Below are 27,510 nucleotides of genomic sequence, written 5' to 3'. Positions count from 1 at the left end.
TTTGGGGTCTACTGCAAGAAGAAAAGACGTACATGGTCAATTACACATAGGCGTGAATTCTACAATGTCACACTTCTACTGCCCGTCGTCCTCATTGATGGACAAGCTTGCAGCTAAGGCGTCAAGCGCCTCACTGGCGGACGGTTCTTCAGTACCAGCAGCCTTGGTACGCTCTGTACTGTCGCCCTGCACCATAATGGCGGTGTAGACCTCACCAATGCCCTGGGCACGAAGCATGAGGTCTGAGTGGTCGCCATCTTCCACAAAATGCGCAGCAAACTGGATCTCACGAGGGTGCGTAGCGAGGGCCTTGCTTAGCCATTCTGTGTGCCACGGCGTCAGTGTTCCGACAATTGAGTCCTGAAACACCACACTTAAAACTCACGCTGGCCATTTCGCGGCACCATACCATCCTGTCCCCCCCACCAAACATCAATAGGGAGCTTGTCCGGGACGATCCCAGGACCCGAGGAACGTGAGATCGTTGTCGAGTTTGAGCTCGGACTGTCGGTGCGTTCCCTTCCCCCTTCACCGTCGCCATCCCTTGCACCTCGTTGCCTAGCACCGCGCTTATTCCCCTCGGCGTCGGAATCGGTGCTGGAAGGGGACCTGGGACGTCCGCCGCCCGTTTGCGCCGCACGCACCGCACCCGCCACACCAGCCAGTTCGCGCACGAACCACTCCGGCCCGGTGTGGCTCCCACGGTTGAGGCAGAGCATGTGCTCCTGCCCGATTCCGCGAAAGTCCTCGGCGTAGAGATAGTCCATTGTGAGCTGCAAGAGGGATCATAGCATCAGCGCAAGAACGAACGAGTTGGGCATGTGACCAATTGGTCTGGCCTTTAGGCCGGCTACCCACGTATTTGGCGCTGGGCGCCCACAGCCGCGTACGAGGCTTGTTGTCCGTATCGGTGCCCGCCTCCGCATTGATCGCATCGCCCTCTGGCATGGGGATCGTCTCGCGGCCCGCATGTTCGCTACGGGCCGTAGTGTTGTTGGACGAGTGGTCGACGCCGTCGAGATCTGCACCATTCTGGGTATTATCGTCGGCCCGTGTCGGTTGTGTTGGTTGTTGTTGATCCGTGATACCGGCACCAACGCTGACATTGACCAACCCGCCCCACCAAGACTTTACAGCGCCCATCGCCTCCCCGACAGCCTTGGAGGCTGTCCCATACGCCTCTTCTGCATTCTTGAGTGCGGGGATGACGTAGGGCAGCGTCTTGTCCTGGGTGGAGATTAACGCGTCGGGAATCCAGTCCAGCGGTTGCCGATATGCCAGAGGGTCTGTAGCCGGTAAAGGTGGGGACCAAGGGGATATCAAGTAGACCGCTGGAGGGGGCGAGAGACCAGTGAGGAAGGCCGAGGGGTACGTGGAGAGGAGGCGTAGTGCGCAGCTGCGAGAACGTGTTAGTCGCAAGATAGGCGACCATGTGCTTGATACCCACTAGACACCAGCGCTGGTGGCTATCATGTGCGCTGGCTTGACATTGAGGTGTTCGAGCACAGACACGATGATCTCTACACGAGTGTCAGCCGGCAACGAATTAACAATAGCTGGGGAACTCACTGCACGATACCTCTATCCGATCAGCGAGCGGCACCATGGGCACCGCCCCCACGCCTGGTCTGTCCACAATAATCAGACGCAGGCCATACCCAGCAGCCAAGGGGTCTTGAGGAGCTCCAAACCAGCGCGTGCAACCGGATGGGGGTACGAAGAGGACGGGCACGCCGTTTGGGTCGCCGATATCGGCATAGCTCACGCTCAACCCCGTACGCGGACACCGCGGCAGGCGGAGGTTGAACTTGAACAGCGCAAAGTAACCATGCGGGTCTGTCAGAGGTGTTGGCTCCTGTGGCTCTGGTGTAGAGGACATGGTTGTGGAAAGCACAAACGTGGGATTGAATGGATGATGACGACAATGACAACGGCGGGACATCCCAAGATGGAGAGACCTCCACTCTTTTGACGACGACTGAGATTGTCGCGTTTCGCGGGTCTGATCATAACAACACTCCATCGTCATCCCATCTGTGACTTCTACAACCCCCACACCCTCGACGCGTTGCACGTTACAGCATGAGCACACCGGAGGCCGGCGCCGCATCGGCGGTCCCATCCAAGCCTGCTGCATCCCCGCATATCGTCGCCGACGCGCCTTTAATCGACAAGCACCCCCGCTCCGCCGACGATGACACGCCCCTCCCAGACGCCAAGCGTGTCAAGACCGAGGCAATGGATCTTGAACAAGCTGGCGGTGATGGGGTGACTGCTTCTATAGGAACACAGGTCCCATCAGTGACTCCAGCCTTGGCGCGAGACAGCATGACCACCGTGTCCGACCAACACCCACACGTTGACATCGACCACGACCGCGACGGCGAGAGTGAAATCGATTCCACCCGCAGTGCACCCCCAGCATCCTCTACACCCGCCAGTGCTACCGCCAGCGCATCCGCCTCTGCTGCGGCTAGTCCGGACAAGAAGAGCGCAGAGGACAAGAAGGCGCTCGAGAGGCGTCTGCGTAAAGCCGCGCTTGACAAGCAGCGTCGCGAGCGCAAAAAGGCAGAGAAGATCGCGGCCGCTGCTGCTGAGGCTGCTGCTGCTGCGTTGGCCGCCGAGTCGCCTGCATCGGTGCCGGACAAGTCCGAGAAGAGTGAGAGCAAGGACAAGAAGCGGCCAAGAAGCAAGGTGAGTTGATGTGTGTGTGTGTGCAAGTGGCTGAACTAGTTCCAGCTCGACGAGCTCAAGGCCGAGCGCGCGCGTTCCGCGTCTACTGGGCCCGGTACTCCCCGTTCTGGCGCGGCAGGAGACGACGACGACCAGTATTGCGTGTGCAAGGGCGCCAACGAGGACGACGAGACATACATTGGCTGCGAGGTGTGCGACAACTGGTTCCACCCTTCCTGCATGGGCATCGCGGAGAACGACGTCGACCTGCTCGACGTGTACGTCTGTCCACCGTGCGAGGAGCGGACAGGCAAGATCACCGTCTACAAGCGCGTGTGTAAGCGCGGCGGCTGTGAGCGTACAGCCAGGCCAGAGTCCAAGTGAGTGCAGAAAAAACGGGACGCAGACATTGTTTGCTCTGATAACTGACACGCCCAGGTTCTGCTCGTCACGGTGTGCGTTCCAACATGCTCAAGGCGTTGCCGCGTCCATCGACAAGGCTGGACAAGAGAACCTCACAAATGCTCTGGCAGCTTACCCGTCCCCTACACCCAGCGTCGCCATCGAGACCCACGCCGCCGGCAGCTCGCCGGCCGCACACCTCCCCGAGACTGGCGGGGCGGCAGCCCTCCTCGCCAGTCTGGAGGCTCAGGCCGAGGACGTTGCTCGTGCCGCCCAGGTTGTTGCCCAGCGCCAGGCCCTTCTTGCGCGTGCAGTTGAGAGATGGGAGGCTCTCGCCCCAGCCCCTCTTCCCGAGGGATCCGCCCCGGCCCCCAAGAAAAAGAGCAGCAAGAACAAGCGTCGCGACGGCGAGGCGGCTGCTGCCGCTGAGAGGCCGTGTGGATTCGACCACCGGCTCCTCTGGGATGACGGACCCGTGGCCGAGTGGGCCGCAGGCGGCGTCGAGGAGGCTGGAGAGGAAGAGACGTGTGCGGCAAGGAGGAGGTGTGAGCGGCACCAAGGCTGGCAGAGGACCATCGGCGTCGCACTGGACGTCGAGTATGCGCAGCTGGAGCGCCGAAAGGCCGAACTGGACGGCATGGTGGACCGCGTGGAGCGTACGGATGCGGCAGAAGCTGCAGGGCAGAGGAGCAGGGCAGCTGTGCACGCACGTTTAGGATAGAGTGAGGGACACATGCAGTTGGGTATGACGCCCACACACGACCGTGGAATGTTCCGTCTGGGAGGACGACAAATACATTGTATTTCTAACGTCATGCACCCCAAAAAGCGACCGGGACACTGGTGAAGAGGGTACGGTTACTGCCCTCATCAAGACGTGCTTGTACAATGAACAATGACAGCGTTGGTCATCAATCTGCATGGATGGGCCGGTTGGCTGAATCATCGCTGCCCACGCCGTGGGCGGCCTCCACCCATGGTCGATCGGTTTTGGGCGGTGACGCAAATTTCCAAGTGGAGGTTAATCTTGTTCTCTCTTCCCATCCATCTTTCTAATTGAACTACACCAGGATGTCGGCAGAGCACGATCACGACCACGACCACGACCACGAGGTCGCCGGCGATGACGTCGAGCTCCGTGACGAGGATGTCGTTGAGATTGTGGAGGATGACGGACCCGCCGGCGAGCCGATGGACGACGACGACGACCTCGCCGGGTACGATGGCGAGATTGTCATTGGCGGCCCTGGCCCCGACGACGAGGACATGGAGGAGGTGGAGCAGATTGAGATTGAAGACAACAGCTGGGGTGGTAGCTGTGAGTGCGACCGTACAGATAGCTTGCACGAACGCGCGTTTGCTGACAAACAACACCAGCCGCGCACGAGTCTGGACAGTCCATCTTTGCTCTTCACCTGCACCCGGCGTTCCCCAACCCCCCTCTAGCCGTGAGCGGTGGCGAGGACGACATGGCCTTCATCTTCTCGCCTGTCCCCGCCGCTTCGGGCAGTGAGATCAACTCGGACTCGTTCACACCCATCCCCCTGGCCGGCCACACCGACTCGGTTGTCGCTGCCGAGTGGAGCCACGATGGCAACATGGTTGCTACTGGTGGCATGGACGGCAAGGTCCGCGTGTACAAGCGCGGCAACGCTGAGAGCTGGACCGAGTGGCCCCTCGCCGTCGAGGTGGATGCCGGAAGCGAGGTGCAGTGGGTGCACTGGCACCCCCGCGGCCCCGTGCTTGCTGCTGGTTGCGAGGACTCGAGTGTTTGGCTCTGGCAGATGCCCTCTGGCGATGTCATGACCGTCCTCTCGGGCCACACCTTCCCCGTTACCGCCGGTGTCTTCCCCCCTCCCGCCGGTCGCCAGATTCTCACTGCTTCGCTCGACAGTACCCTCATCCTCTGGAACCCCTCGACCTCGGTGCCCATGTTCAAGACCTCGGTCTTCTGCCCCCCCAACTTCCCCGAGCTCGACCCCGCCGAGCACGGTATCACCGCCTTGGCCGTCGCCCCTGCAGGCAACCTCGCCGCCGTCGGCTCGGCCTCGGGCCAGGTCAAGGTCGTCTCCCTCCCCAAGGGTGAGGTCGTGAGCAAGTTTGAGGGTCACGCCGAGGGTGAGAGTGTCGAGGCCCTCGCCTTTGTCGACGTCCTCGGCGGCGCCGGCGGTGGTAAGGGTGTCGTCCTCGTCTCGGGTGGTACCGACGGCAAGGGCTTTGTCTGGGACGTCGCTACCAGCAAGGTGCGCGCCGAGCTCAAGCACGATGTGAGTACCTATACAAGCGGCCAGAGCCTGAACTGACATTGCAGGAACCCATCACCTCGCTGGCCGTGCACCCCGCGCCTGCGCACTACCTCGTCACCTCGGCGAGCGCGGACCGCACTCTCAAGACCTGGGACGTGCGCACTGGTGCTCTGATTGCCGAGCACAAGGGCCACGGCGGCGTTGTCAACGGCGTCGCTGTTGCTCCTGCCCCCGGCGCCGAGCCTTCCTCCAACGGCCTGCCTGCTGCGCAGGCGATTGTGTCTGGTGGTGACGAGGGTGTGTCGCTCGTCTGGCGCATCTAGAGAGTTTGTGCATTATAGTACTTGGTCGCTGTAGAGATTCCCCCCCATGCATGTTTCCCCAACCCCAAACGGTATCCTGGCGGGTGCAGAACGGGATGGTGCCACCGCCCCCGTCATCGTGTGGCCGTGTGGGGCAACATTCGTCGTCTCTTGGGCCGTCGATCCATTCTTTGCATTTCAACCAACATCCATCATCGTCGTCGTCGTCGACCCCGTCCCAGTCCATGTCCGCCCGTCCGGCAACCCCACCAGCGGGGGGCCACTCTCGGTCATCCTCATCTGGCAGCATCCATGCAAGCGGCAGCTCCACCCCACTGCCCAGGCGGCCTGCGCCGACTGCCCCATACAACCCCGCGCCGGACACGTCCACCTACCGCGACCTCTTGCTGTTTGAGGAGCGCCTCAAGATGAACGCAGAGATGCTCAGGAGGAGACGGAGGAGATACAGTGGTGAGTCGCTGCGTGCGCGCGACAGCACGGTGCTGCTAGGAACATGGCTACCCGCAGGAAGGATACCCGGCACCGAAGGTGCGAGCCATGGTGTGGCCATGTCTCTTGTCCCCGCCGCCGATGCCGATGCCGCCGCCAAAGTGTGGCTGATTGTGCTGACGCGTCCAGTGTTTCTGTACTCGTTCATTGTTGCACTCGTCGTCATGGCGTACCGCTTGGTGGTCATGCCGCCAGAGGTAAGCCGCATGCTACGCTGTGGTCGCTCACCCGCCAGAACCTGGTCCTGTTGCGCGGCCTGCAGGCGGCCGTTGCAGTTGTCTTCATCACGTTGGCCCTCTTCTTCGCTTCGGGAATGCACGAGGAGAAGATTCGCTACGCTCACGCCTACGTCAACCACTCGAACAAGGCTCTCCGTCCCCTGAACATGTACTTCAACGTCCGCCGCCCACGCTCCTCGTTGTTGTCCTACCTGCCCCTCCCGTCGGCCCTCAAGCCCGCCCCGGCGCCGCTCAAGGCCCAAGTGGTCCCCGGCAAGCGGCCTGGCACCACACCGCGCCGGGTGAGCACCAGTTCCTCGGCCTCTGCCCACGCCGGGTCGCACACTGTCATGGCCCAGATCCCCCCGTCGACCAACCCGCGCGGCGAGCTCATCTTCTCTTCCCGTGTCGACCATCACTTTGAGGATGGGTACAAGCGCTACCGGGCTGCGTTTGAGCGGCGGCGCGAAGAGCGGGCCCGGGAAGAGGCGCGCGCACGTAGGCCGTGGTGGCTGCCATCGTGGGGCAGACGCGCATCTACCCCACCGCCGCCGCAGAGGGTTGAGCGGCTGGGATCGGCGTCGTCCGCCGCCGCCTCTCCCGCGTTGAGTCGCAGGAGCACGCCCGAGCCTGGGAGCAGAGGTATACCTTCTCCGCCGGCGTCGCCGAGAACCAGCAGCATGCGCGGCGCGAGGACACCGTCGCCCGGTGCGCCGACTCCGGAGTCACGGGCACGCGCCGAGAGCTACAGTTTCGTGTACACCGGGCCTGGAGAGGCGGTGAGTGCCCGCGCGGGCAAGTAGGGATGTGTAGGGCATGCAAGCGGCATTGATATTGACTGTGCATAAACGGAAACTGATGAAATTTTACAACAACGTTCAACGCAGTGACAGTCTGATGGGCTCTCAAGACTCAAGGGAGGCGCTTCTGGGCATACTCGTCAAGGAGGGTTGACAGCGTAGCCTGGTCCTGGTTCTTTGACAGTGCCGAGCGCGCAATGTCGAGCTGATTGGGCGGGCAGTGGCCGCTGGGAGGAGGCGGGTCCTTGTCGAGGTTGGTAGGGAACGAGTATCCGTCGGCGACAGCCGCGAACAGAGCGTCGACGTTGCTCTGCTCGGCACTCTCGCCCTTGGCGTATGCGGTCATGTACGGCCACAACTGCTTGAGCATGCTCTCGCGGTCCACGCTCTCCATGCACTTGCCCCATGCAGCGCTGACCTGGATGAGGTTTGCAGAGCGGTACAGGTCACGGGTGTTGTTGTCGCCCGCCGCGTGGAAAAGGGCTGGGTTGAAGAACAGGGCGTCACCCTTGTCCAGCGCCAGCTGGACCATGTTGGCATGGAAGACGTCGGCAAACTCTTTGTGGCGGTAGGCCTGGAAGCCATAGTCAAAGTGCTGGGAGAAGGGCAGGAGCTGGGTGGGGCCCGACTCGAGCGGCATGTCCGTGTGTGCCACAGCCAGCTGAAGGGTGAGGAGCTGAGACGCAATCTGGGACACGATCGGGAAGCGCGCTGCAGTGTCCTCGTCCTGGAACCCGAGGTGATAGTCGCGATGCGGTTCTTGAGCGCGTCCGCCCGGGTTCACAATGTTGGTCTGCGCAGTTACCTGGTAACCTGGTCCGAGCCAGCTCTCAGACGCGAGGGCCAGCAGGTCGTTGGCGTAATACGACACAAAGTTCTCGGGGTCTTGTTCAGAGTGCTTTTGGAACGAGTTCCAGATGCGCCCGTTGTTGCCCGCCGGCGCGAAATGGTCGCCACGAGGACCAGACTCTGCCGCTTCGCGTTTGAGAATAACTCTAAACGCCTCACTTGCGCGGTCGACGATGGCCAGGTCGCAGCAGCCCTTGATGGCGTACACGCCCGGGCCTTGGAGCAAGCAGTATTGAAGCTCGGCCATGGCTGCGTCGCGCGTCACTTGTCCACCCAGGATGGCTTTGCGGAGGACGGCAGCGTCGTAGATGACGGCGTTGTTGTCAACCGCCGAGGCGAGCGGGTAGTCTTCCTTGCGGGTTTGCTGGGAGCCTAGACACGGTCAGCAACGAGTACCACTGTCAAAGCGACTCACAGATATCCTGGAATCGCTCAATGTCCTCCGTGGTGAAGGGCCGACGGGTACGTGAGAGCGGCTGCACGCGGCCCTCGGTTGGATACTGGAACGCGCGGGTAGGCGGTGCTGGTGCGACGGTCATGGCGATGGGTGGGGCTGTGGACAGATTCGACAGGAGAGGGATGTAGCAGTGCCAGCAGTGAGACTGTTGAGCGTGCTAGTGACCAGTCAAGCAGTGAGAGGGAGGTAGTCTCAACATCATGTCAGTGCTCGTTGGGGCCCACCATTATAACGTCAGCCGTAACATCTCGGTCGGTCGGTGGTGAAACCTCCCGATCGCCATGAAATCGACCGACCGGGCTTGCGGAGGCCATCTGCGGGCTTCACCTGTTGCTGTTCAGCCAAACCACGTACAATGACTCAAGAGAGGACGCAAGGTAAGGACATGGTCAGCGGCATTTTGGTCTAGAGGGTTGAGAAGGGAAGAAAGACTAGCCGGGGACGCGTCGTTCGGCCTCTATTTGCCACTGTACACATGGATGACCGCCACTCGCGTCTCGGCGCCTATTGACGCCCACCGCGCGTGTCCCGTATCGAGTACGCAACTGTGGTAAGTAAGCCACCACCATGCCCACGCTGCCGAATACCGAAAGGTCAGATAGTGTCCCAGGTGGAGGTCAGATGCAGCTCCTGCTGCTCTGCGGCCTCCAGGCTGCATAGGGGGGAAAAAAAGGTCAGATACTGGTCGTCGGTATCTGACCTTTTCGGCGCATGCCAAATACCGGGGCCTCCGGATGGATCGCGTAACACTGCCTGCGTGTGGATCCACGAATGAGAGCGTCCATCTCGCTTACCACTGTAGGTAGCCGTTGCCGACGCTTGCCGAAAGGTCAGATGGCGGATTATGGGCCGCCTGGCCTCCTGGTGGAGGGGGAGAGCGACTGTTCACCATCATAAGGTCTCTCCGTCTGGCCCCCGCGTGTATCTGCCCGCCGAGACCGCTGATCCCTTGACTCCAATCTTTTGACGAATTCTTTGCAATCATGCGTCCATCGCACCTCACGCTGTACAACAGCCTCAAAAGCCCATCATCCAGGTCGACCCTTGCTCGCTCTCTCCCCCCATCACTTGCCTCGTCTTTGCGTCTCCTCACCCCTTCGCGTGTCGGCTCCGCTACCTCCTCGTCCCCCCACCGCACTTTGACCCACGTCCGCACTATGAGCAACTGGCCTACCAACATTACCAAGGAGAACCCCGTGAGTAAGCAGGCCGCAGACGACCACGGTGTGGCTCGTTTTGGTGACCTATGCGGTCACCGCTCCACTCCACTGATGCCGTGCTAGTGCTAACCCTCTCCAGCTCGGTCTCGATGACCCCACCCTCTTCATCCAGAGCGGTATTATCGACGGCAAGAATGTCCAGGCCCAGAACGGCGAGACCTTTGAGGTGACCGACCCCCACTCGGGCAAGGTTCTTGGTACCGTCCCCGACATGACTGTCGAGGACGTTCGCAAGGCCGTCGACGTCGCCGCCGAGACCTTCAAGACATTCCGCAACACGAGCATCATGGAGCGCCAAAAGATGCTTTTGCGGCTGCACGACCTGCTCATCAAGCACGACAGGGACATTGCCCGTCTTATTGTGTGGGAGAACGGCAAGGCTTGGGCCGATGCGTACGGCGAGGTTCTCTACTCGGCCTCGTACATCCAGTGGTTTGCCGGTGAGGCTGTTCGCCAGTACGGCGACGTTGTTCCCTCGGCCATCCCTGGCCAGCGTAACGTTGTCATCAAGCAGCCCATCGGCGTCGCTGCTCTCCTCGTCCCCTGGAACTTCCCCGCAGGCATGATTGCTCGCAAGGTCGCTCCAGTCATTGCCACTGGCTGTACCGCCGTCGTCAAGGTCCCTGCCGAGACCCCCTACACCAACCTGGCTCTCTGTGAGCTCCTCAAGCGCGCTGGCGTCCCCGACGGTGTGGTCAACGTCATCACCACCGACAAGAACCTGATCGCCATCGGCAACGAGATGACTACCAACAAGAAGATCAAGAAGGTCTCGTTCACCGGTTCCACTCGTGTTGGCAAGCTCCTCGCCGAGCAGGCTGCTGGTACCCTCAAGAAGCTCTCGCTCGAGCTCGGCGGCAACGCCCCGCTCATCGTTTTCGAGGACGCCGACATCCCCACCGCTGTTGCCGGTACCATTGCGTCCAAGTTCCGCGGTTCGGGCCAGACCTGCGTCTGCGCCAACCGCATCTACGTTCACGAGGACATTTACGACGAGTACGCCCGTCAGCTCGTGGACAAGGTGTCCAAGTTCAAGGTCGGCTCTGGCTTTGACGAGGGTGTGACCCACGGCCCGCTCATCACCGACCGCGCAGCAGCCAAGGTCCAGGAGCACATCGACGATGCCGTGAGCAAGGGTGCCACCGTCCTCGCCGGCGGCTCTCGCCAGGGTAACGCCGTGCAGCCCACTGTCCTGGGCAACGTCCCCCAGGACTGCCTCCTGACCACGGAGGAGACCTTTGGTCCCCTGGCCGCGCTTATCAAGTTCAAGGACGAGGCACACGTCCTCGAGCTCGCCAACGACACCGAGGTCGGTCTCGCTGGATACTTCTTCAGCAAGGACGCCGACCGCATCTGGCGTGTCGCCGAGGCGCTCGAGTGTGGCATGGTCGGTGCCAACACCGGTGCCATCTCCCAGGCCCAGATTCCGTTCGGCGGATGGAAGGAGTCGGGTTACGGCAAGGAGGGTGGTTACGAAGGTACCGACGAGTACCTCTGTAAGAAGGTGATTGCTATCGGCAAGAACATCGGCAGCCCTTAAGTCTCCCTCCCTCTATTAGTTCAGAATTGTTATCTTCCTGTGTACAGTAGTGTAGGCATATGTCAGTCGTTGATCAGACAACAAACGCTGGGAGCGACGCACCTCGTCTAGCTCGTGTATCAGTCGAGCACATGGGCTCGCTGGCTGCCGACGCGTAAAGTAGATGACCCCTGACCCCTTATGGATGGCATTTACCCGCTGACGTCATAGTGTTGCTAATTATCGGTTATATCCGATTACAAACTATTACAAATTTACCTTCCTGGTAAATGACACGGTGGCTATTCTGCAAAAAAAGGAAAATGAAAAAAATAATAATGAAGGACCTCCGTATGTCTGGCATCGCCAGACGCCATTTGCGCAGATTGCGCGGAGGACTGCAGATGACGACTCTAGATGAGTTAAGTGAGCGAGAAGCACCATGCCGCCTCCAGCTGGGTCGCAGCGAGTCGAGGGCCCACCAGAAGTGGCACCTCCACCACAAACGACCACTCCACCACCACGAACATCCTCCACACCTCTTCTTCCAAGTCCGTCGTCCCTTCCGTCGACAACAAACGAGTATAGCTATGCTTCCACGCAAAAGATGAGGGCCCTCGCCGGGATTTGAACCCAGGACCACTTCCATAGCTCGTGAGGTAAGGCTTAAAGACCAAGACTGGACCCTAAGAAAGTATGATAGCCACTACACCACGAGAGCCTCTTTAATCATGTTTTTGTTGTCGCCGTCGCTGCTTATGAGTCATCCTTCCTCTTGACCAGTGAATCTGTTGAGGAACCCAGGCCTCGTCAACGACTACAGGAAGACAGCTGGCCTTGCTACATGTTCAACGGTCAGGTGTGCGGCCTCCCTGTGAGTGACTATCCGGGAATCCATCGGCCTTTCACGAGGGTTGCTCCCATTCTTTCCCTCTCTCTGACTGATCGACCTTCTGCAGCCAGTACATGGCCCTATGTTACCCTACGAAGCGTATCACACGCTCACTTTCCACCCGCCCTCTTCCACTCATCAATGGCCGCCCGAGCTGCAGTGACATTCTGCAACGCAGTGGGCATGTCCGAGTGGAGACAGATCGTATAGTGACGTTCCGTACCCGGCAGTTTCAACTTGTTGCCCTCTTTGTCTGTGGTGGACAGCGTAGTCAGCAGGCTTGTGACCTTGGCCTTGATGCCCTCCGTGGTGCACGGGTTACTCTGGGGAACGCCAAGGAGGTTGCCTTTGGGGTCGTAGTCGATGTCGACGAAGACCTCAGGGACGAAGGGGACACCCATCTCGGCACAGACCTGAGTGTCAGTTCAGCAGTATGTCTATGAGCTCCATCACACTAGCCCACCTTCTCATGGTTGCTGCCTGCGATACCGAGGTACGGCAACGGCTCGCCGTTCCCAGTCAGGCTTTTGTGGGCTTTCATGAATGCGCGGCACAGCTCCTCGCTGTCCCGGAGGATAAAGTACAGCATGCCATGGGGCTTGACATGGCTCATGACCGCTCCCTCGGCATCGACCATGGCCTTGAGGGCGCCCAGCTGGTACAGCGCCAGCGAGTAGACTTCTTCGGCAGTAACATCCAGCTTTCGCCTCCCAAAGCCCTTGATATCGTCCAGACCTGGGTGTGCGCCGATCCCGACGTTGTGCTGCTTGGCGAGACGGACCATGCGAAGCATCGTGGCATGGTCGCCGGCGTGCAGGCCACACGCAATGTTGGCGTACTCGATCAAAGGGAACAGCTGTTCATCGGGTCCCAGGCGCCAGCGGTAGTATCCCTCGCCCATGTCCTGGGAGTATGTCAGTACTGAGCAATGGAGAATGGACACATGCACTCACGCAGTTGAGCGACACGCGAGGGAACGATGGCGCAGTGGGTGCGGTGATCATGGTGACTGTAGGGTCGAGGAAAGAGTGACTGGGTGTAGTGAACACTGTGTCCTGGTTGTCGCCGGTCGGAATCGCCGCTATATGACGGTTACTGAACAGCCTTTGTCTCACCTTCAGTTACCGGCTTTCGGCGTGCTTGCCGTCATGTGAACTGTGTTGGTCCCCACCCAAGTGGACGATGCCGATAACGATGTGGGCAGGCTGACATTGGCACCCTCTGGCTTTTGGAAGCGACCGGTACTCCCTCCTTTCCTATCCGCACGGTGTATCTTGTCGTCTCGCCTATGTGTCTCAGGCATCCAGTCAGTCTCGGCGGCGTGCCCACCAGGAACATCGGTTCACCCGACGTCACTAGCGCACATGTCTTGGCCGTTGCTGGCGAATACCGCTGCAGCCGAAGCCCAGTCGTCTGTGATGAGGTTCGGCGGTCAGCTGTCCACTCCCATGTCCTGTCGGTACACACGTCCACATCGTTTATATCACGTTGTGCTCGGCAACTCGAGCGTTTACGCTTCTCCCTCTGACACCCGTCCACCTGTATAAGAGATCGGCATCCCCCCCAAAGGTTACACCCATATCTCTTGTCAGAAGCCGACTTGATAACGCTCATCGGCTGTGGCCGGCATCTTTCCAAGACACGTCTTCGTACACAATGGTACACCCAAAGCACAAGATCCTCATAGCCAACCGCGGCGAGATTGCACTGCGTATCCAGCGCTCAGCAGACAAGCTCGGTATCCCCACTGTCGCAATCTACACACTTGCCGATGCGGGCACGCCGATCGTGACTGCTGCCGGTGAGGCACACCCCATTGGCGACGGTTCCGATCCTAGGGGTTATCTCGACATGGAGGCGATCCTCGAGATTGCCAGCAAGACTGGAGCGACAATGGTGGCTCCGGGCTATGGCTTCTTGTCCGAGAATGCTGTGAGTGCGGTCACTGGATCTTATCTTGCTGGTGCTGATCCGACAACAGGCTTTCGCAACCAAGGTCGAGGAGGCTGGCATGATTTTCCTTGGTCCCACGCCGCACCAGATCTCGTCCATGGGTCTCAAGCACGAGGCTCGCGAGGTCGCGAAGAAGGCCAACGTACCCATTGTACCGGGTTCGGCAGGCGTCGTGGAGAGGCTGGACGCGGCGATCCCCATCGCAAAGGAGATCGGGTATCCGGTCATTGTCAAGGCATCGGGTGGTGGTGGTGGCATGGGCATGACTGTGTGCAGGGGTGGGTTCCAGTGTCGGGCAGTTGGCCCATACTGATGAACAGATGAGAACGAACTTGTGTCCAACTTTGAGGCCACCCGTGAAAAGGGCAAGGTCCTCTTCAAGGAGCCAGCGGTCTTTATTGAAAAGTACATTGAACGCGCACGCCACATCGAAGTGCAAGTGTTCGGTAATGGCAAAGGACACGTTATCCACGCTGGCGAGCGCGAGTGCAGTGTCCAACGCCGTCACCAGAAGATTATCGAGGAAGCGCCTTGCGCTCTGTTTGCGTCAGCAAAGGGCCAGCAGGTGCGCAAAGCGATCTGTGACGCTGCTGTTGCCCTGTGCAAGACCATGAACTACCGTTCGGCAGGTACGGTAGAGTTTGTGCTCGATGACCAGTCCCCAAACCTCGACTTTTACTTTCTCGAGCTCAACGCGAGGATCCAGTGAGTTGAATGGTCGCCGGATTGTCTGACACAACCGCAGAGTCGAGCACCCCGTCACTGAGCAGATCCACCCAGGGCTCGATCTTGTCGAGCTCATGATCCGTCAGGGTGTCGAGCCCAGCGGCTCGCTCCCCGAGTCTGCTCTGCAGCAAGACCCGCTGCTGACCATTGATGGCCACGCCATTGAAGTTCGTGTCTACTGCGAGAACCCCAACAATGGCTTCCAGCCGTCCCCGGGCCAACTCTTCGAGGTCTCTTGGGGAGACGTCGGGGAGCGCGGCCGTATCGAAACCTGGGTCAAAAGTGGCACTCTTGTCACGCCTCACTATGACCCCATGATTGCCAAGCTCATTGTCTGGGCCCCTACGCGCGATGAGTGCATCAGCAAGGCTATCCAGGTACTCGCCGATACCAAGGTCATTGGCCCTCCCAACAACATTGACTACTGCAAGGCGATTCTCGAGTCACCAGACTTCATGAACTCGACCGTCACGACCACTTGGTGTTCACGTTTTGCGTACAAGCCCAAGGCCATCGAAGTGTTGGCTCCAGGTATCAGTACCACGGTGCAGGACCTCCCCGGCCGCCGTGTCGGCCTCGGAATCCCACGCAGTGGCGCGGCCGACATGCTCTCATTCCAGGCTGCCAACCTCCTCGTTGGTAACAAGCCCAACGTCGAGGGCCTTGAGTGTACCATGCAAGGTCCCAAGCTACTCTTCCACGTCAACTCCGTGATCGCCGTCTGCGGTGCGGACATGAAGACGACCGTTGATGGAGTCGAAGTCCCCCAGTGGACTACGCTGAACGTCAAGGCGGGCCAGACCGTCCAGGTCGGCTTGGCGAGTGGCGGCGTTGGTCTCCGGTCCTACATTGCTGTCAAGGGCGGGTTTAACAACGTTGCCGAGTTTATGAACTCCAAATCGACCTTTACCGGCGCGGCTCTTGGCGGATACCAAGGCCGAACCCTTATCGCTGGCGACCTCCTTGAAGTTCCCGCTTCCGACCCAGAGCCCACCATTATCACGGTTCCTGTGGCAGCTCGTACACCGCTTACCAACGACTGGGTCGTGCCAGTTACTGCCAACGCGCAGTGGGACCTCGAGTACCTCGCTCCCGAAGGAATGAAAACGCTCCTCACTGCCAAATGGAAGGTGTCGACATCTTCCAACCGCTCTGGCCTTCGCCTCGAGGGCCCGCGTATCCAGTGGTCGCGTCCTGATGGCGGTGATGGTGGTGCACACCCATCCAACGTCATTGATCAAGGCTACGCATTCTGCTCGCTTAACATCAACGGCGACACACCTGTGCTCTTTGCGGCCGACTCACCCGACATGGGAGGCTTCTCCAACGTCCTCGCTGTCGTCTCGGGCTGCGCCTGGATGACGGGTCAGATGCGTCCCGGCGACACCATCACCTTCGTCCTGGTTGACGTGTCCGAAGCCGCCACCATTGACCAGACCAACACAGAGTGGCTCGCAACAATCACAACACCCTCGGCCCAGCCACTTAAGCTGCTTACTTCCAGCACGCGGGTAAAGGATATTACAAACTCGTCAGTCCTCCACCGCGTTCCTGCGACTGGCACGACCCCCGAGCGAATCTTCCGCCAATGTGCCGACGAATACCTCATCTACGAGGTTGGGCCCATGTCCCTTGTCATCCAAGACCGTGTCCGCGTTGAGCTCTGGGAACGGGCGATGAAGGCCGCCAACATTCCGGGACTGGTGTACATGAACGCTTGCGTGCGCTCGTCTATTGTTCACTTTAATCCCAAGATCATCTCGCAGCGTACCCTCCTCGAGAGCATGGTGGAGATTGACGCCAAGATTGTCGGGGGCGACGACGTCGAGCTCGACATTACTGTGCACCGTTTCCCCGTCGTTCCGGACGACAAGTGGACACACGAAGCGATTGAATACTACATGAAGACCGCACGAAAGGAGGCCGTCTACTTGCCCAGCAATACCGAGTACATTGCCAAGAACAACGGCATGACCTTGAAGCAAGTGCACGACATTTTCACTGCCACGCCGTGGCTCGTGCTTGCGCATGGCTTCTTCGTCATGCTGCCCTTCATCATCCCGCTCGATCCGACCAAGCGTATTCTGGGCCAAAAGTACAATCCCTCACGCACCAAGACCCCAGAGGGAGCCATTGGCCTCGCCGGCGTCATTGGCGCCATCTACCCCATCGCCTCGGCTGGCGGATACCAGCTCCTGGGTCGCACTTTGTCCACCTGGCAGCCCTACCCGACAGCGGGACAGGACCACTCGATCCTGACCAACTTTGACCAACTCGAGTTTTACGTCGTCGGCGAGGACGAGTTTGTTTCCATCGAGCGCCGGTTCAAGACTCGCAGCTGGGTTCCCGAGACGCGCAAGGCGCGGTTCAGGATGAAAGACTACGCGGCCATGGCGCAAGCCAAGGAGGCGGCAACGAAACAGTTCCGCGCGACACAGCTCGCCTGTTCGCAAAAAGTCGGCAAAGAGGAAGAGGCCATGTTTGCAGCCTTTGCAGCGCAGCAGGCAGCCGACGCCGCTGCGGGCAAGCAACCCACCCACACTGGCGACTTTGCAGGAACCCCCGTGACCAGTCCCCTGTCTGCATCCGTGTGGAAAGTCATGGTGGCCGAGGGCGATGTGATTGAGAGCGACGAGCAGCAGGTGGTCGAGCTCGAGGCCATGAAGACGAGCGTCTTCGTCGCTGCGGGAGAGGGTATGAAGGGCAAGAAGGTTAGCGGCATCGCCGTCGAGCATGGGGATGCTGTCGACCCTGGGTCAGCGCTGGTGTATATCGAGTAGAAGAAAGAATGTGTATGTCAATGCAGAATTCGGAAGCGGCGCCACAATGGCAGAGGAAGACACCGCGTCGACCGCTTTCCCAGTACCAGCAATACCAACTACGCACTTCCCGCAAGGCGAGTAGCCTAGTGAAGCCATGCAATTCCACCCACTAATCCGTCGGTCGCAATCGATCGCCACAAATCCCGAAGCCCTTCCATAACATGTACCTTGTTTGCCAACCTTTGCCGCAATAGATCTGAAATTTTGTACACGCACACTAGAGTATCTTGGTGTAGCCATTGCAGGTTCTAACTAATGATAACTTGCCCAGGAGCAGCATCTTGGCTCATAGAGCAGCGGGGCAACAGTTTTACGTAATCGGGCGTGTAGCTCAGTTGGTAGAGCGTGTCATTAGCATCTACTACCTATCTTGACAAGGTCTTTGGTTCGATTCCTAACTCGTCCATTTTTGGCCTCTGGGACAGCTGTTGGGACTCAGACGAGGCTTGGGGATGTGTAGAAAGAGTAGGGAAAGATTGGGGGAAGGTTCATTCTTGGAATGAGCCAAATTGGAAGGAGTGCCACACTCGTGGAGGCTAACACGGCACCATTACCATCGGTCGTCAGCAACGTCTTGTCTTCTCCAACCGCACTTGCCACGCTCCGAGAAGAGCATGCCCTAGTCAATAGATGGCAGAGGACAACCACGTTAGGCTCGCAGCTCTCATATCCATGACACCCGGCCCACCCGAATCAGACACTTGAGTCAACCTTCCCAACCTCCTCCCCCTCCTTGCCCCAGTCGTCCTGAAGCCAAAAGAGATAACCAAGCATCGCTAGACGCTCGTAATCTACACCGTAAGGGAGTCGAACCCCTGCCGCGTCGATGGCAACGACGCATGATACCGTTTCACCAACGGTGTTGAGATGTTGATGAACATGGCCGTCGCGGCGCGCTCCGGGGGCTTGGATTCAACCTGGAAAAACAGGCGCCCTGAAGGCTCTATGCACTCTCCGTAAGCAACAGCATCGTGGGATGAAGCAAGGGTATCTATTAGTTCAATATTTGAACTGTTAAAGCCTCTTGCCCGGGCTGTGGACACGCCGGAACAATTAGTTGGGCATTCAGACAACTCGATGATAGTGGTGCAACTACCACACTGATGGTTATCATACACGCTACGGGTCTCTAGTCTACTCCTCGAGGTAGATGCGGCGCCACCATCTACGCCTGCGCGTGACGCGGCGCCAAGGTGTGACGGGCGGAGGGGGGTTCTCGTCAATTGCCTGGTCCGAGGGCGACTGCCACGAGTCGTCGGCGTATGCCCAGCCGTCTGGGCACGTTAGCATGGGCTTGCTTGCTACCCGCTGGACCGTCCAACCATAGCCTGCAACACTTACTTGGGTCAGCACCAACGTCGCTCCACAGTGCCGGCACGTCCACCCTCCAGTCCTCCTCGGGCACAAACGACCAGTTCTCCTTGAGTGCAAGCACCATGCGTCCTTCATCGGCGTCGGCAGACTTGGGTTCCTCGTCTGCCCAGAGATTTCCAGGCGTGCGGACTTTGACCCACGCCCCACGCTCGCCGGCACGGAGGTACCGCGCGCTCCAGCTTCCTGGTGGTGTGCCGGCCGACAATGGCTTCGCAGCTGTGGCGGGGTCGAGACGCTCATTCTCCCACACTTGTACTCTGGCGATGGGCCGCGAGCCAATCTTATCGCTGAGGGCGTCTGTAAGTGCCATGTCTTCCAAAGCGGCACGGGCTTCGCGCGCGGCGTGACAGCGCGGGAGGGCCTGGAAGCTGGGGTTGAGGTTTGGGTGGAAGAAGAGGGGCGGGAGGATGCCGGCTGGGAGGAGGAGGTAAGGGAGCGCCCAGGCTGGGGTGAGTGGGAGTAAAATGGCCGGAGGGAGGAGCACGAGGACGACGTGGGTAGGGGTGATGGGGAACGAGGTCGGGGACGTGTCCTTGCCACCGACGAGGGCGAGGTACGGGGTGACGAGGTCGAATATGTCGGCAATCATGCCCATGAGGTTCTGGATGGCCTGCATGTTCATGTAGTAGTCGACACTCGACTCGGCCTCGCGCGGCGGCACAACTGGGTTACCCTCGGATTCTGGGGCTGTCGACGCAGAGTAAGACACAGACTCGGTCCCAACGCGAGCTGAACCGGTCGCGGGGGCCGGCTGGACGACGCCAAACAGGCTTGGGACCGCGCGCTTCTGTTCTTGCAAAGCGATAAAGATGGCCAACACGGCCGCGGCTGGAAGGAAGAGCAAAGTACGCGGGTTGAAGCAAATGAACGTCCACGTAAAGAGCCATGCCCACGTCCAGATGGGTTTTTGCCAGAAGAGAACCTCCTCGACCCGGTCCTGGAGCCAGAAGATTGGTCCAACCTGGGACCCAGTCAGTTGGGGGAGAGGAGCATGTCTTCAACTGTGTCACTCACCTTGGTCACAAATCGCCTAAAGTTGTTGCTCATGACGTTGAGGCCGAGGCCTTCGCGCTGGCTCGTGAGCTCGCGTGCGCGGCCAGGCGCAGTATTGCCGCTTGCACCTGGCAACTTGGGCAGGTTGGCCGGCAACAGCGACGACAGGACGATGTCTGACACATTGGCGCTGAGGTTGGTCGTCGGGATGGCGGGGAACCTGCGCGAGCTGTTCATCTGCGCTGCAGCTGCAGCGGCGGCGATGGCGGGCGGGAACGGCGCGGCGTATGGCTGCGATGAAGTGCCTCCGGTTGAAGTTGACGACGAGCCGGTGCCCGTCGACGAGACGCGCTGCATCCCCGTGCCGCCTTGCAGGACGGATGGGACCCGGGGTGGTGTGGGGTCTTGGGGTTCCGGGATGGGGAGGGCAGCCCCCGGGATGGGCATGTAGGAAGGCAAGTTTGCCATCATGGGCCGAACGATGAGGGTGATGGTGAGGAAGATGGAAACAATGGTGACGTCGCCGGGAGATCAGGGAGAGGGAGATGAAGGGGATTCTGAATCTCATTTCCGGCGACGACTTTTGCCGTTTGTCTCCATCTCTCCATATCCATATCAACACGCACCGCCGTCCCCGTCCCCCTTCACCGCCGCTGCTGTCGACTGCTGCGTGGACCCACCGCATAGCCCACCATGTCCGCCGGCCAGCGCGTCTTTCCCAAAGCTTCCCGCTGGCGCAACTTCGTCGGCAACCCGACTTTCTGGAGATGTGTCAAATATGGTGGATGGCTGCCAGTAGCTGTCTTCGTCACGCACAATGTGTATAGTGTGGGCAACATTGGTGGGCCGAGCATGATGCCCACGTTCAACCCGGACTATTACTCGAGCCCCCTGCACTCGGACGTGGTCCTGCTCGAGCGATGGCAGGTTAAGGGCTCGTTGCCTTTTCTTGGCCAACGGTATCGCCGAGGAGACGTCGTGACGCTCTGGTGAGTTGGGTTGGGTGTGATACATGCTGGTGGGAGGTGTGGGGGTGGGTTGTGGGCAGATGACAGGTTGGGTTGGTCATCTGGTACTGGCAACGCTGTGTCCACCCTCAATCCCGCCGATTGTCACCTCCAACAGCTCCCTGTGCACCACCTCTGACACGACCAGGTCTCCAGTCAATCCCGAAACACTAGTGACAAAGCGCATCATTGCGCTCGAGGGCGACGTCGTGACCCCATTGCCGCCCAGCGCGCCGGCTCCCTTCAAGATTCCGCCTGGGCACGCGTGGATCGAGGGAGACTCGTTCCACAAGACTCTGGATTCCAACACCTATGGACCTGTAAGTCAACACGGCGTCATGTCGAGCGAGATCGTTGCGGCCGAGGACGGCCAGAGGTTATCCTTTGCCTCCCTCCCCTCCTCCGTATCACAATACAGTCACACCGCAGCGGCGTCTTGCCTCTCCCCGACGCTCTGGTTGCTAACGGCCTAGGTCCCATTGTCCCTCATCAACGCTCGCGTGACGCACATTATCTGGCCACCAGGACGCATCTCGCCCGTGCCCGATTTCGAGGTCAAGTCCGAGGGACGGGTGCGTAAAAAGGGCGGCGCGGTGCGCACGTACGGATGAGCCTACGGACAGGAGACAAGGGATAGCACAGAACATGGCACACCGAGATCCACCGGAGCGGAATGTAGCACTACACAACAGCATTTTTTGGCATATGCATGCGTTCGAGATGGTACAAAGAGAACACGCAGAGAGTTCTGGCGGGATGAGTTGGGGGATCTATGGGTTGTGGGTCGATGTTGTGGCGGCCTCGATAGACGTCACTTGCGGGTTGCACAGGGGTTGGACGAAGGCTGCTCCAGGCGGGGCAGATGGACCATGTCATACCTGCTTATCACCGCGTGATTTCATGCCTGACGCTCGCGTTGGCCAAAGATGCGCTTCCTATACGCCCTATGTCAGCCTTTGGAACGTCGGTTCTGACTATACACGGTCATTTTGGCACGTACACAATAGCAGGTGTCTTGATCTCGCCCTCGCCATCAGACCACATCTCGCGCGGCCAGTAGTCTTGGAAGAAGAGATACGTGTGGCCAGCGAGGATGCCGACCTGGGTACTGTCAGCTTACGAGCAGGAGGACGAGGAGCTCACAATGTCGCCCATGGCAGCCTCAAACCCGCCTTGGAGCAGCCATGAAAAGGCAACCAGGCAGAGGGGGAGGTATGGTGCCGAGATGCTGGTATCAATGTCAGCTGACCCACGTTCCCACACCCGCAATCAGCTTACACAATGACGCCAAACAAGCTCATTTTGACTGCGGGGTTACGCCTTGACCAGATGTACACGAGAGAAAATGCCAAGGACGACGCGAGGAAGGGCATGGTGATGAAATGGGACAAGACCTGGGTTTGTCAGTCAGCTAGCCACGCGGAGCACAAGCTCACGAGGAGGAAGGAGGAGACAAGGAAAAGGAGCCAGACAAAGTCTGCGCGCCGGTTAGAGAACGAGTTTTCTTCAAGGAGACGCGAGTATCTCATCCTAGAAAGGGGTCAGTTGAGAGCAGCGGGCTTCCATACAGAAACTGACACGAAGAAGAGGTGTAATGCTAGATCGAGGTTGAGTTGACCGAAATAACAAAATGTCGTGACGAACCGCCATGGCTGAGTCGATGAGCAACATTATGGACCTGTAACGTACTTGATAGTTGAGGACTGCCGACTTCCAAGAAAAGTAAAGCTGGAGTGGTACGAGGACGCGGCATTCCTGAAACGAGGAGCATGGGTCAGCACAGTTGGGAAGAGGGTGTCTCAACCCACCACTAGGAGGCTTGTGCCTACTGCTGCGAGCACCCAAGTGCGTGTTACTGGGGGGATGGAGGTGAACCACTGCTCGATGGGTTCGGCCATGTTGTAAGGGGTGAGTGAGTGAGTGTGCGACGACAAGGATGATGACCGCGGCTTGTTGTCGTGGACCGATGAGGTGGAGGTGGGTTTCAAGTCGGGGGATTAGGATTAAGAATGTTAATAGGAATCAATGCTCATTTGATAAATTTCTAATCTCCTAATTAGGCGCGGGATCAAATATACCTCTCCCTCATTAGGACCCAGCATAGACTGTCGGTGGCGACGCGCCAAGTGACGCCATCCGTCTCGTCGTCGTACCTCTCCTCTCTCCCTCCATTCGACACAACAACACTACAGCCATGTCGACACTCTCAACTACCTCCCCCTCAGCCCCTCCAGAATGGCAGCACGCCATACGTGCACGGCTCATGGCTCAACAGGCATCGGGTGACGCGCTGAGGGACGTTATCGAACAATGTAGGTGTGACACAATGAACGTCGTTGACTTGGGTAGATCAACGACTGGCCAAGGCTGCGCGCGACCTCAAAGTCCGGAACGCAGCGCTTCTTCGGAGTGGTGGTGGTGGCGGAGGCGGCGGTGATGGGTGAGTCCAAGAGGGTGCGCCGTTGGTCGTCGTTGGTCGACGGGGACGCTCGGACGGCGTCGCGCTCGGACGTAACGCGGACAGCGAGCACGCAGCACGCACCCCTCAACGCTCCGGCAGAGCATGCTGACACTTTTCGCTCGTCAGTTCTGGACCCGCCCCTCTCCTCTCTCACCTCGATGCCCAGCTCAACACGATGCGCACTGAGCTCTCGACACTGTACCGCACGCAAGCGGCAGCGCAGAACAAACAGCTGGCCATGGCGGACGCCCTGCGTGATCGCGACGAGGAGGTGCGAGGCTTGCGCGAAGAGGTGCGCGAGCTGCGGGATGCCCGTGACGGAGGCACTAGGAGGGAGAGGAATTGGGAGGAGAGGTGGAGGATGAGGGATGAGGATGTCAAGGTGCGTACTCAAGCGGTCGGCTACAGCAGAAACTGGAAAGGAAGCCGACTGTACCGTGTCTTGTCAAACCCGTTCGCTGACGCTTGCTTGCTCTTTTTTTCGCGCAGACGCTCCACGACGAGATCCTCTCGCAACAAATCGAAGTCTCGGGCCTCACACAGCGTAACGCGGCGTTGCAAGCCGACAACGCGTCGCTGCTCCAACGCTGGCTCGACAAGATGAACCTGACGGCCGACGAGATGAACGCCGAGTTTGAACGCGAGGCCGGGGAGAAGAATGAGGGAGAGGAGGCAGGGAGCGGGGCGGGTGAGGGAGCAGGAGGGGATTTTCGCGTCAGCGGGAAGGCGCAGTAGATGACGAGCCTTCCCGCGGGGTGGGGAGGGAGGGGGCGAGCACGGTCGTCGCCTCGCAAGAGGTAGTCTCGACCTCGGACGAGATCCAAACCAGCACCAACCCCGCCTCCCACACATCCTCCGATCCTGAGCCCAGCGTCGCCGCCGACAGCGTCACGCTCGACGTCCCGGACGGCTGGGAGGTTCTCGAGGCCGGCTCGACACGCAGTACGGCGCTCGATGCGGACGACGATGACTGGGCCGAGGCGCGAGATGCCGCGTAGATGGAGGCGCCGCAGTCGCCAAGAATAACCAGATACGAGCATGTATTGTTGTACGACGACCGATATGATCCTTAGTACTTGTTGGGTAGCGAGCAACGAGGGGGTGCAGGTCACCGGCGTCCGACACACCCGCTCCCTTCTGCGGACGCAAGGCCACCTGCGCCGCCAAGCTATGCCACTGCCTCATGCCCCCCACGTTACCGATCGCGATCGTGTCCATGCTAATAGAAACAAAAAGTGTTACAACAGCCCGTTCGACAGGGCATTTCAACTGCTACCTACTACACCTCAGCCCCGCAGTAATCCTCAGCGATCAACAGCCCATCCGTCAACCTCGTACACTCTGTGTCCACTCGCGTGTTCGGTTCAACTGGCTACTTTCTCCTCTTCTGCGCCCTAGGGTCAATACCAATTGCGCCAACATTCAGACCAACGGGACAGCCGATGCCAGCGTTACGTGGGTCCAGCCTCAGGTCGCCATCGCGCTCACGGCCCCGCTTCAGGTCCTGGTGTTGCGGCTGGTGGGAGCCAAAGTCCTGGTAGGACTGCGGTGGGGGTGGTTGTTGTTGCTGCTGTTGCTGTGCGCCGGCCCCGGACAGGGCCCAGAGGAGGTCGTCATCGGGAGGAGTGGAGACGCCGCCGCCCTGGGCGTCGGGTACGTCGGCAGGAGCGGTCGGCCATACAAACTCGTTCCAGTTGGACTGGGCTGACGGAGGGGCGTGTTGGCTGGCACCACCGCTGGCACCGGCGCTACCTGCTGAGCCGAGTGGGCCGAGAATGTCGCGTAGCAGTGCTTGGCCACCGGAACGCGATGTGAGGTCGAGGAGCTGCTGCTGCTGCTTTTCGAGGAGCTGGCGCTTTTGTTCTTGGTGAGCCTGCTGGATCTGGAGCCAGGCGTAGGTCGTGAGCATCTGGTTGTCCCAAGGCATGTTCATTCCAGAGCCAACACCGGGGACGCTGCCGAGTGGTGGGCCGCCCATGCCCGGGTTGATGGGGAACGGTGGACCTCCGGAACTGCCTTGGCTGAACGGAAAGGTGAAGCCGCCGGCGCCGCCTTGCACCTGTGCCTGTTGCTGGCGGTACGCGTTCCACGGGGCAGCCGGTGCAGACTGGGGATGCGGAGGTGGACCGCCCATCTGATGCTGGTTATGCAGGTTGAGCGCGTACGAGAGGCCTGCCGCGGACTGGGGAGAATGCTGTCAGCAATTTGAACCACTAGCGGACAACGCAGCCCCTCCCCCCGTCCAACAAAATGCTCACTGGAGAGTCTGGTGTCGGCCCACCCGAGTTGTCGCGACTGTCATCGTCCAGGACACCACCAACAAACGACGTGTCCTCGGGCATGACAGCGGAGAGGTCCCCACGGTCGGCGCCGCGTCCTGCCTGGCGCCCGTCGCGTGCTCCGTCGCGGTACGCTACGCGACGCGCTTTGAACGACTCTTTGCCCTTGAGGGACTTTGACGGGCCGTTGGGCTTGGGCTTGCTGGTCGATGCCCGCCTGGCGTTGTCGTCCTCGTCCTCGTCGTCCTCGTCCTCGCCTGCAAGCGCCATGGCCTCAAACTCTGCACCGCGCCGGCGCTCGATGGTGCCCTCATAGTCGTTGTAGCGGTCCACCTCTGTGTCAAAGTCGACCGACGAGAACTCGTATGGTTTGCCGTTACCGGCAAAGATGAGCAAGGAGACGCTGACGCCGCAGAGGACTGAGAGTTCGTATGCCTTCTTCATGAGACCCGCTTTGCGTTTGAGGAATGTGACATTCCGGTTCCGCTCGTCCTGGAGGAGAGGAAGGAGGTGTGTGAGTGGTGGTGGCCATGGAGTAAAAATCCGTTGCTAGCTGTGGAGCCAGAGCTAAGAACTTTACGTACTGTGAGGGGCTTGATCTCGATCTTTTTGCGTCCCATGGTGGTGGTCGACGTGTATGAGGTCGACTGTGGTTAACTGGTGTGGAAGCGATGTGGTGGTGGTGGTGGAGGACGGTGGGATATGGACAGCCGTGGATGGATGAGACGGTGTGTGTGGTGTGTGTGTGCGGGGGGTGGAGAGAGAGAGGGAAGGGAGGGAAGGGGGGGAAGACACGAAAGCAATGTGGGCTAAGTATAGGTGGGGCGGGAGCTATTTCGGGGAACCACGCAGGCCACGCCTTTTTAAAGGCGGAAAGTGGTCGGGTGAGAGGATTGGGGGAGGGGGGGGGTATGGGTGTTTGGCAACGTCCCGCAGCTCATTTTGTACTTTTGCACAGCTCTTGTTTCTCTCTCTCCTGTCCATCATATGCATACGTTCCTTGTTCGACAAGCACGCCGGCCAATCGATAGCCTTTGCGCGTTGTAGCGCACGCGGTACACACCCCCAGGTGAGGGAAAATAATAAAAAACCAGCGATCGGTCGGGACACTCCCTTTGATCCTCTGAATGGAACAGGCCGGGACGGAATTACAGATCACGTGACTCTGCCTTCCCTCTCTCGGCGGGACCGCCAGAGGCTGTGCAAATGATGTGTTTGTGACTCTGGTGTTTGTTGGCGTGTGGCTCCAAAATTCCAGACACATGTGGACCCCGCCGCAGCCGTGTGTTGATCTTGTGACACGCAGATCGCTTGGAGACAGTGTAACAATGCACATCAACCTTACAGCCAGTACGCAGTACAGCAGCGACAATGCCAGAAGTGACAATCCATTCCCAGAGATCCAGAGCGTGCGCAACACCACCTGCCTCCCGGGACTAGGCCTCTTTCCCTGTGCCACCACCTCCACCACGCAACCGCGACTCCATTCTCCGGCACACGTTACGATAGAGATGGCGGAATAAACCCATTCCCAGATCTCGAGCGGGGTCACCAGCTGACCTGTGCCCAACGACGCGTCGCGGGTTCCTTCATCTTCCATGCAAAGCCTCCCTTTGTGGTACATTTCCCAATCTCTCAAAACTCACGCATGTTGTGAGAACGCCAGTCTGACAAGGGGCACGGGGCAAAGTCACTGCGCACTGCACGTTCCAGTCGACGACCCATTCCTCCACAATGCCCCCGTCTACCACCACTGGTAGTGATGGTGGAGCCCACAGAAGGCGCTCGCACCGACCCAACCTAAAAC

The 27,510-nt window shown here is 59.6% G+C and overlaps 13 protein-coding genes and 3 non-coding genes across 16 annotated transcripts; 8 read left to right on the top strand and 8 right to left on the bottom strand.

Moving 5' to 3' along the window:
- Positions 1-75: 75 nt before the first annotated feature.
- Positions 76-1,879, bottom strand: EHS24_002077 (uncharacterized protein; the record flags this gene model as incomplete). The annotated part of the gene is made up of 5 exons (XM_028617823.1): positions 76-323; positions 704-773; positions 859-1,396; positions 1,448-1,520; positions 1,570-1,879. 5 exons carry the CDS (start codon positions 1,877-1,879, stop codon positions 76-78), a joined length of 1,239 nt encoding a protein of 412 aa, XP_028473501.1.
- A 203-nt stretch (positions 1,880-2,082) lies between these two features.
- On the top strand, positions 2,083-3,796 carry EHS24_002076 (uncharacterized protein; the record flags this gene model as incomplete). Its single annotated transcript, XM_028617822.1, has 3 exons — positions 2,083-2,694; positions 2,740-3,053; positions 3,112-3,796. 3 exons carry the CDS (start codon positions 2,083-2,085, stop codon positions 3,794-3,796), a joined length of 1,611 nt encoding a protein of 536 aa, XP_028473500.1.
- A 350-nt stretch (positions 3,797-4,146) lies between these two features.
- On the top strand, positions 4,147-5,644 carry EHS24_002075 (uncharacterized protein; the record flags this gene model as incomplete). Its single annotated transcript, XM_028617821.1, has 3 exons — positions 4,147-4,393; positions 4,453-5,342; positions 5,387-5,644. 3 exons carry the CDS (start codon positions 4,147-4,149, stop codon positions 5,642-5,644), a joined length of 1,395 nt encoding a protein of 464 aa, XP_028473499.1.
- Positions 5,645-5,868: 224 nt separating this feature from the next.
- Positions 5,869-7,154, top strand: EHS24_002074 (uncharacterized protein; the record flags this gene model as incomplete). The annotated part of the gene is made up of 3 exons (XM_028617820.1): positions 5,869-6,094; positions 6,152-6,330; positions 6,369-7,154. 3 exons carry the CDS (start codon positions 5,869-5,871, stop codon positions 7,152-7,154), a joined length of 1,191 nt encoding a protein of 396 aa, XP_028473498.1.
- Positions 7,155-7,263: 109 nt separating this feature from the next.
- EHS24_002073 (uncharacterized protein) lies at positions 7,264-8,539 on the bottom strand (the record flags this gene model as incomplete). Its single annotated transcript, XM_028617819.1, has 2 exons — positions 7,264-8,372; positions 8,416-8,539. The coding sequence occupies 2 exons, from the start codon at positions 8,537-8,539 to the stop codon at positions 7,264-7,266; spliced, it is 1,233 nt and encodes a 410-aa protein (XP_028473497.1).
- A 901-nt stretch (positions 8,540-9,440) lies between these two features.
- Positions 9,441-11,217, top strand: UGA2_1 (succinate semialdehyde dehydrogenase NADP+ linked; the record flags this gene model as incomplete). The annotated part of the gene is made up of 2 exons (XM_028617818.1): positions 9,441-9,653; positions 9,757-11,217. The coding sequence occupies 2 exons, from the start codon at positions 9,441-9,443 to the stop codon at positions 11,215-11,217; spliced, it is 1,674 nt and encodes a 557-aa protein (XP_028473496.1).
- A 591-nt stretch (positions 11,218-11,808) lies between these two features.
- EHS24_002071 lies at positions 11,809-11,917 on the bottom strand. Its single transcript has one exon. It is a non-coding gene; the product is annotated as a tRNA-Pro (tRNA).
- Positions 11,918-12,198: 281 nt separating this feature from the next.
- EHS24_002070 (uncharacterized protein) lies at positions 12,199-13,092 on the bottom strand (the record flags this gene model as incomplete). Its single annotated transcript, XM_028617817.1, has 3 exons — positions 12,199-12,501; positions 12,552-12,992; positions 13,042-13,092. 3 exons carry the CDS (start codon positions 13,090-13,092, stop codon positions 12,199-12,201), a joined length of 795 nt encoding a protein of 264 aa, XP_028473495.1.
- A 652-nt stretch (positions 13,093-13,744) lies between these two features.
- EHS24_002069 (uncharacterized protein) lies at positions 13,745-17,547 on the top strand (the record flags this gene model as incomplete). Its single annotated transcript, XM_028617816.1, has 4 exons — positions 13,745-14,020; positions 14,070-14,319; positions 14,362-14,746; positions 14,787-17,547. The coding sequence occupies 4 exons, from the start codon at positions 13,745-13,747 to the stop codon at positions 17,545-17,547; spliced, it is 3,672 nt and encodes a 1,223-aa protein (XP_028473494.1).
- Positions 17,548-17,909: 362 nt separating this feature from the next.
- EHS24_002068 lies at positions 17,910-17,995 on the top strand. Its single transcript has one exon. It is a non-coding gene; the product is annotated as a tRNA-Ala (tRNA).
- Positions 17,996-18,381: 386 nt separating this feature from the next.
- On the bottom strand, positions 18,382-18,452 carry EHS24_002067. The gene has a single exon. It is a non-coding gene; the product is annotated as a tRNA-Gly (tRNA).
- A 271-nt stretch (positions 18,453-18,723) lies between these two features.
- Positions 18,724-20,424, bottom strand: EHS24_002066 (uncharacterized protein; the record flags this gene model as incomplete). Its single annotated transcript, XM_028617815.1, has 3 exons — positions 18,724-18,863; positions 18,931-19,924; positions 19,978-20,424. 3 exons carry the CDS (start codon positions 20,422-20,424, stop codon positions 18,724-18,726), a joined length of 1,581 nt encoding a protein of 526 aa, XP_028473493.1.
- A 225-nt stretch (positions 20,425-20,649) lies between these two features.
- Positions 20,650-21,436, top strand: EHS24_002065 (uncharacterized protein; the record flags this gene model as incomplete). Its single annotated transcript, XM_028617814.1, has 2 exons — positions 20,650-20,945; positions 21,112-21,436. 2 exons carry the CDS (start codon positions 20,650-20,652, stop codon positions 21,434-21,436), a joined length of 621 nt encoding a protein of 206 aa, XP_028473492.1.
- Positions 21,437-21,861: 425 nt separating this feature from the next.
- Positions 21,862-22,861, bottom strand: EHS24_002064 (uncharacterized protein; the record flags this gene model as incomplete). The annotated part of the gene is made up of 8 exons (XM_028617813.1): positions 21,862-21,898; positions 21,964-22,064; positions 22,107-22,191; positions 22,242-22,357; positions 22,400-22,493; positions 22,542-22,615; positions 22,653-22,718; positions 22,772-22,861. The coding sequence occupies 8 exons, from the start codon at positions 22,859-22,861 to the stop codon at positions 21,862-21,864; spliced, it is 663 nt and encodes a 220-aa protein (XP_028473491.1).
- A 296-nt stretch (positions 22,862-23,157) lies between these two features.
- On the top strand, positions 23,158-24,422 carry EHS24_002063 (uncharacterized protein; the record flags this gene model as incomplete). Its single annotated transcript, XM_028617812.1, has 5 exons — positions 23,158-23,275; positions 23,313-23,403; positions 23,551-23,806; positions 23,914-24,112; positions 24,157-24,422. The coding sequence occupies 5 exons, from the start codon at positions 23,158-23,160 to the stop codon at positions 24,420-24,422; spliced, it is 930 nt and encodes a 309-aa protein (XP_028473490.1).
- A 374-nt stretch (positions 24,423-24,796) lies between these two features.
- Positions 24,797-26,147, bottom strand: EHS24_002062 (uncharacterized protein; the record flags this gene model as incomplete). Its single annotated transcript, XM_028617811.1, has 2 exons — positions 24,797-25,606; positions 25,683-26,147. 2 exons carry the CDS (start codon positions 26,145-26,147, stop codon positions 24,797-24,799), a joined length of 1,275 nt encoding a protein of 424 aa, XP_028473489.1.
- Positions 26,148-27,510: the final 1,363 nt, after the last annotated feature.

The sequence above is a fragment of the Apiotrichum porosum genome, assembly GCF_003942205.1.
Source record: "Apiotrichum porosum strain DSM 27194 chromosome Unknown scaffold_12, whole genome shotgun sequence".
Classification (NCBI taxonomy): Eukaryota; Fungi; Basidiomycota; class Tremellomycetes; order Trichosporonales; family Trichosporonaceae; genus Apiotrichum; species Apiotrichum porosum.
Note: the sequence above shows the minus strand (reverse complement) of the source record. Positions and strands in the feature narration are given on the sequence as shown.